The sequence below is a fragment of the Trypanosoma grayi genome (assembly GCF_000691245.1).
Source record: "Trypanosoma grayi strain ANR4 Tgr_883_V1, whole genome shotgun sequence".
In the NCBI taxonomy this organism is placed as follows: Eukaryota; Euglenozoa; class Kinetoplastea; order Trypanosomatida; family Trypanosomatidae; genus Trypanosoma; species Trypanosoma grayi.
Genome location: NW_008826502.1, coordinates 313 through 6998, shown reverse-complemented (window position 1 = coordinate 6998; position 6686 = coordinate 313). Strand labels below are relative to the sequence as shown.

The 6686-nt window shown below is 63.3% G+C and overlaps 4 protein-coding genes across 4 annotated transcripts; 1 reads left to right on the top strand and 3 right to left on the bottom strand.

Moving 5' to 3' along the window:
* Positions 1-63: 63 nt before the first annotated feature.
* On the top strand, positions 64-3246 carry DQ04_08831030 (hypothetical protein; the record flags this gene model as incomplete). Its single annotated transcript, XM_009315709.1, has 1 exon — positions 64-3246. One exon carries the CDS (start codon positions 64-66, stop codon positions 3244-3246), a length of 3183 nt encoding a protein of 1060 aa, XP_009313984.1.
* Positions 3247-3595: 349 nt separating this feature from the next.
* Positions 3596-4723, bottom strand: DQ04_08831020 (hypothetical protein; the record flags this gene model as incomplete). Its single annotated transcript, XM_009315708.1, has 1 exon — positions 3596-4723. The coding sequence occupies one exon, from the start codon at positions 4721-4723 to the stop codon at positions 3596-3598; it is 1128 nt and encodes a 375-aa protein (XP_009313983.1).
* Positions 4724-5007: 284 nt separating this feature from the next.
* DQ04_08831010 (hypothetical protein) lies at positions 5008-5838 on the bottom strand (the record flags this gene model as incomplete). Its single annotated transcript, XM_009315707.1, has 1 exon — positions 5008-5838. The coding sequence occupies one exon, from the start codon at positions 5836-5838 to the stop codon at positions 5008-5010; it is 831 nt and encodes a 276-aa protein (XP_009313982.1).
* A 204-nt stretch (positions 5839-6042) lies between these two features.
* Positions 6043-6456, bottom strand: DQ04_08831000 (hypothetical protein; the record flags this gene model as incomplete). Its single annotated transcript, XM_009315706.1, has 1 exon — positions 6043-6456. The coding sequence occupies one exon, from the start codon at positions 6454-6456 to the stop codon at positions 6043-6045; it is 414 nt and encodes a 137-aa protein (XP_009313981.1).
* Positions 6457-6686: the final 230 nt, after the last annotated feature.

Here is a 6686-nt window from a genome sequence, read left to right as displayed (position 1 = left end):
CAGCGTCTCGCGCAGGAGCGCCGCGAGCGGGAGGCTGCTGCTGCGGCGGCGGCGGAGGCAACCATGCGACGTGGCCGCGCAAAGGAGGCGGTGGCGGAGCACAACACCGAGGGTGAGGAGGAAGAGAAGGCACCGTCGTACCCGAGCATCACCGCGGCGGACGGACAGCTGTATTACATCATTGGCCCAATGACGTTGGAGCAGCCGAACGTGGTGCCAGTGGGAACGCCGCCGTCGCCGCAGCCGTCGTCACGCCGCGGCGCACGAAGGTCGGTGACGCCCATCAACAAGAAGAAGCTGTCACCCCACAACCAGCAGCAACAACAACTGCAGCAGCAACACGGCGACAGGAAGGGAAAGGGTTCACAGGGGAAGCAGCAGCAGCAGCTTAGTGGCCCGAATTCCAGTCGGATATCACCCCTGCCAGCCCCCGCCCCACCGGTGGCCTTTGTGCGTACCTACGAGCTGCTGTTGAAGGACGCGATGCAGGTGGAGGGAGAGACTATGCAGCTCTCCGTATCTGCCGTGGAGGACTGGCGTGACATGCTACGGTTAGAGATACTCAACTGGACCGTGCACCTTCGACACACCTCGCTAGAGTACGTACAAGGGCACTGCGTTGTGCAGAAGTCGGCGATTGACAAGGAGACGAACGAGGTGCTGCGACACCACCGCCGCCGCCCGGCTACGCTGCAGGCGGAGTCGTACGAGGGGCGTCTGCGCGAGATTGAGAACACGCGTACAAGCGAAGACAAGCACTGCACACGTCTGCAAGATCGCGTGGCGAAGCTGGTGGATGCGTGGTCCGCGTTGGAGGACGACGCCAGCGCGGAGACCCACGAAGCGCAGCTGTTCAAGCAGCTGCAGGATCTCGAGAAGATGGCCGCTGAGGCGGACTCTGTCAATGCGCTGGTGGCGCAGGAGCGGAACTTCACCAGCCTCGTTGCCGCTGCCATCGAGGAGGAGTCGCGACGCCAGCATGACATCATACACCAGGTGGAGAAGCAGCAGGAGGCGCTGGAGGAGGAGTGCCGCAGCTATCTCATCTCCCATGGCGTGAACGTGCCCGCCAACCTTAGCGAGCTGCAGGGATGCAGCGACTGGGACGACGACAGTGCCAACAAGCAGGCGGTCGATGCGCTGCTGCGGCTCAACAGCGCAGCGAGAGCCCTAAAGGAGAAGTTCACGGCCGAGCGTGAGTCACAAATGCGGGGCGTCGACGCGGCCAGGAGTACCTACACCGCGGCGTTTGATCAGAACATGGGGGAGCTGCAGATGCTTGCACGGCTGCAGGAGACGTTTGCCCGCCTCAAGGTGCAGGTGCACTCTCTCACCACGCTCTCCGAGGCAAGCGAGGCCAAGATCGAGGGGTTTGTGACGGAGCTGGAGGAGAGGCTCAGCGAGGCGCCCCCAATGCACGACTTCTCCAGTACCTTGCAGGAGATCACAAGCCGCGACTACCACGCTGCTGCTGGGGCCGCTATGAGTGGAGGAGAGGCGCATTCTTCAGCCCCTCAAAGCGCCGTTAGTGGGACAGGAGCTGCTGGTGCCGGTGCTGGTGACACGGTTGTAGCGCAAATGACGGAGGACCGCATGCGCCTGACCGAGGTGAAATTGAATGAGCAGCTGGCGGGAGTGAAACTGGATATCCAGCGCCAAATACGCGCAAGCGACACGGCAAAGGTGTTTCGTCTCATTGACCAGCTCCGTGAGATTCTTTACACGCGCGGTCGTCACCTGAATTGCCTGCAGTACGGCGTAGAGTTATTCAACATACCGCAGGAGAACTACATTGAACCGCGTCTAGGCGCCGCATCGGAGCCTACGGCCGAGGAAGCGGGGGCAACTTCGCTGTCGCCGCAAGGACGCTCTGCACGTAAGGTGCGACCCCCCTCACCACCAAGCAGCGCGCTGGCGTCGCTCTACGCCGTGACAGAGCTTCCGGACATGATGCCGGCGGAGGCGCAGGTGAGTGAGTGGCTCAATGCAGTCAAGGCACAGGTGAGTAGCATCGTTGAGCAGCGCTTTGCGGCGCACCCGTTGCCGCTCACACGCCGCCTGCCTGGCATGGCGGAAGGCAGCCAGGAGGACGCGCTGGAGATGTGCAACAACGTGTGTGAGCAGCAGCGCAAGCGTGTCGCACACCACGTGGAGCACGCGGCGCGGCGCTACCGCGAGCAGGTGTGGCGTGTGTTTAACGCGATGCAGAAGATGCCGGTCTACCTTATCAACACCACGTACACCATGTCCGCCACTGCACTTGAGCGCCGCGTTGCGACGGTGTTCGACGTGTTCTCCGGCTTCTACAGCGAGTCGGATGCGCTACGGTCGATGTATGACCGCCTCGTGAAGGTGACGTTAGCGTCCAACTACAACCGCGGCAGGCTCGAGGCGCTCTGCAGCGCGGAGGGTGTGCGGCAGAAGGTAACACAGGCGGCGATTGAGAGATTGTGGGGCTGTGTGATGCGTGAGATGGAGGAGGAGGCTGCCATGCACGCTGCGCGGAGCCTCAACGTGAACAACAACTTCTTTGCGCTCCTGCGTGGGCTTGTGACGCCGGAGTCACTGAAGCCGGCGGACGACGACGGCGCCGGTGGCCACCATCGCGGGTTGCGCCGACTGCTGCGGCTCAAGGCGAGAGAGGAGCACGCGAAGGAGATCCAGCAGCAGCAGCAGCAGTTGTCACCCAAGCGCGAGCGCCGGCTGCAGGAGACGATGCCACGCCACAAGCACGGCGGTGCCACCGCCCAAACGGAGAAGTCGGCGACCAGCAAGAAGGATGCTGCTGCTGCTGCTGCGGAGCTCGCGGGTGGGCCGCTCCCGCTGCCGGCGCGGCGCGAAGTGGAGTACGGCCGCGTGCCGCTTCGCGCCTTCCGACCGCTGGAGAACTTTAACGCGGCCCATCCCGACGCCGCTGTTGCCGCATCTGCCACGGACGCTACTCCGGCGTTTGCGCGCGTGTCGGTGGTGTCGCGTTCCATCACGGGGGCAAGCAGCCGCCGGCCGAAGGTCGACATCATCAACGTTCCACAGGTGGAGGAGCGCACGCCGACCGTCGCCATTGTGGCGCCCGCGACGCTTGTGCACCAGGAGATCGCGACGCTGACACAGCAGTCTGTAGAATTCTTCAACAAACACTCTGCGGATGCTGCCGGTAACGCAGATAGCGCCTTTCAGGAGTGGACGACGCGCGAGGCGGTGTGGCAGACGACCTGGGGAGCGGCCATCAGTCGCCTCCGGGCGTAGATTCCACTGTACCTGCTCGTTCGTGTGATGATGATAATGTACAGAGATGCATATGTTTTTTTTTTTTTGCTTGCAGTCAGCTCAACCGACCTGTTTCTCTCTTGGCGGACCCATCTCTCTCCGTCTCCCCCCTCGCTCTGTGTGGGTGGGTGCACGTGCCGTGAACGCCATCATTCCCATTTCTCTTTCATGTGTGGTCTTACAGGTAGAGTTGTGTCTGTGCGATACTTCGTGCAAACAATCCAAAAGGGAGGAAATGAGGAAGACCGACATCGCGGACTCGCTGGCGCCGCTGCTGGAGAGGCTGCGCGGCACAGCGGCACGGCTGGCTGCAGCCAAGCCGTCATCGTCATCGCCTTTGAGTACGCAGGACCAGGCGGATTATGTGGAGGCGGTGCAACTCATCGAGTCCCATGTCCTTGCCATGGATAGTAACGAGTGGAGGGCGGCGGTGTCGAACGGCGTCGTCTCCGGCGTCCTGGGGTTCGCCGTGGAGAGCGTGCAGCGCGACCAGCTCTCGTGCATGGCTGTGCATTCGTGGGTGGGCGCAGTCGATGTTATGCTGGCACGCACGAAGCCGAGCGCCAATGCCTCTCATCTCGCACTGCAGCTCTGGGACGCAGTGAAGCTGCTGTCGAAGGACCGCAGCAGCACCAGTGGTGTACTCGCAGCCGTACTGACGCTGCTGCGCGTCATTCTCCGTCGGCGACCAACACGCGTAGAGTGCGCGCCGCGGTACCACCTCCCGCACCCCGTCAAGACAGTGGGAGTCACAACACGGGTGGCCGCACTGGAACTGCTTCCGTGTCTCCTCCTGCAGCAGCAGCAGCAGCCGCAGCAAAAACAGCAACGAGGCGGCGACCATGTGTTGCAACAGCAGCCCGTCTTCACCGCAGCCTGGTTGGAATATCTGCGCAAGGCGGTGTCTTGCGTCGAGCCTTTGGTGCGGCAGACGGCGGTGGAGGCCATCTGCGTGCTGCTGCAAGGCGACATCTCGCTCGAAGCGGCGCATTTTGCCACCATTCGCGAGATGCTCATTTACGTCGTGGGGGGCAACGACCTCCCCCCACAGCTCCAGGACGCGGTGGGCGTGGCACTTGGGCGCCTGCTGGCCGCACCACAGCGTGCAGGCGGCTTGGATCACTTTTTTGCGGTGAGCATGGACGAGTCCGCACGCATTATAAGTCGCATCTATCAGTCCGGCACCATGACTCGTGCGGTGCAGCGCACTCTCTCTGTGGCTATCGGAGAACTGCTGTGGATGGCCGCGCTGCCGCCGCTGATGGACGAGGCTATCACCCGTCTCTTTGAGCTGCTGCAGCCGGAGAGAAACGATGAGCGCACGTACATGCCGCTCATCGTGTCCCGTGCGGTGGAGCGGTGGGCCGCCTGCGTTGGCTCCGACGTTCTGCGCGGCGCCCTCGTCGTGAGCCTCGCGCGCTTCCTTCACGTGGACTGCACGAAAACGGTGACCCATACCGCGCTGCTGTGTCTCGCCTTCGTCCTCCGCACAACGGTGGCCACACACACCTTTGCTGCGGCGCTGTGGACACAGCTGCTGCAGGTCCCCGCGCGGCACCCCTCCCTTGCGCAGGCAACCGCAGAGACGATGGCGTGCTTGGCGCAGCGCAGCGAGGCGTGTGGGCGGGGCCTGCTGCGGGAATTGTACGTCGCGAGTGGTGAGCTGGAGCCAGACAAGCCGCTGCCACTGGCCGTGATGCTGCGCGCAAAGACCTTGGGTGCCATGTCTGCGGACTTCCTTCAGCAGCCATCGGTGATGGAGACGTTGCTCGCACTAGTTGCGCGCCTCAGCATCGAGGTGCCGCCACCGTTAACGGTAAATGGCGCCTTTCTGTGCCGTGTGGAGTACTTCAACCGCCTCGCACTGCTGTTGCTCTTACACCAGCGCGCGCGTCTCTCGCTTGCCACCGTATCGAATGTAAAGACATCCGTGCGTGTCTTCCTGAGCCTCCTCGTCAGCAACCCATCGAGTGCGCCGCTCTTCGCCCGTGCGATTACCTCTGCGTGTGCCGTGCTGGTCGAACTTGGCACGGAGGACTTGGAGCTGAAACTTGTCATCGCACTGCTAGAGACGATCGAAGTCGCGGGTGGGCCGATGGGGCCGAAGGTGAAATCCGCGGCGTACCAACTGCTCAGCGGGGTGCCGTGGTCGGCCTGCGCCGACGATATTGGCAAACACGGTGTCGTGACACAGGCGCTCGCAGACGTGGAGGAGGCAATCCGCGCGGGCGTGCCGTGCGCTCTAGCCACGACACCAGCAGCAGCAGCGGCTCTGGAAAAATCCTCAGCCGCAACCTTGGCGGAAGGGAAGCAGCAACAACAGCTGCGGATTCTTCTGCCAGACGCAGCGAATGAGTGCCTCGATGACCGCCAACGGCTTCTGCCTGCAGTGACGAGGTGGGAAGAGGCGGAGGTGGCGCAGCATGCCGTGGATGTGATTGCAAGCGGCTGTGCGGACGGCGAGGCTGTGTGCGTGGAACGCGTGCTTGACTGTCTGCGCGAGTGGCGTTCCATAACGGGTGGGGATTCGGCGGCGACGGCGTGGAACGTGCTTTGCTGCCTCAACGGCATTCTCTCACGGGGCGGTGTGGGTGTGCCAAGAGCAACAGCAGAGGATTGGTTCGCGTTCGTCAGCGCCAACTGGCTGGCGTGCGATTCGTGGGCGGTGCGGATCGCTGCGGCACGGCTGCTTGCGCGTCTCGCCGCACTCACAGACCGGTGCGACAGCTTCACGTCCGCTGTGGTGAAGGAGTACGATGAGGGCGCCGACGCGAATTACCTCAGTGGCGTCGTGCTCGCGCTTGGCGAGATGCACGGTGAGGATGACGGCGCTACCGCAGCGATGGCAGTGTCGTTTGCGGCCCGCGTGCTGAAACAGCGGGGTCTTTCTGGCACCCCGGCAATAGCAGCGCTGGTGGCGATGATACGTATGGTGCCACGCCACGCCATGCTGGTGGCACCGGTAGTGTGCAACGCCCTCGTGCCCCAGCTCCTGCTGCCAGCGGTGTCGGTGGGGACCTCGGCGACCACCACGGCGTTTGACCCGCTCGTATCGGCGCTGCTGCTAGAACTCTTTGGGTGCATGTCGCTACACTTACGGTCGCCGCCTGATGCCGCTGTATGGGGCTGCGTGAGAAGCGTTCTGCATGGTGCCGTGTCGTGCCGCACGCCCTCAGATGCCGCCCGCATGGCTCTACTGGATGCTGTGCGCCGCGTCATGCTGGGCATCGTGCAAGCCACGAAAGCAGCAGTGCCTTCGAGTGCAGTTAGCCGATATTCTGCTTCCGTGTGTGCGCGTGTCGTGGAAAGGCGCGTGATGAAGCAGCTGGAAGACGCTGGCTGCCTCAGCGATGCGGTCTCGCGGGCGGCGGCGGGCGTGCTGGCGGTCTGCTGCAGTGCAGATGAAGACGGTGGTAGTG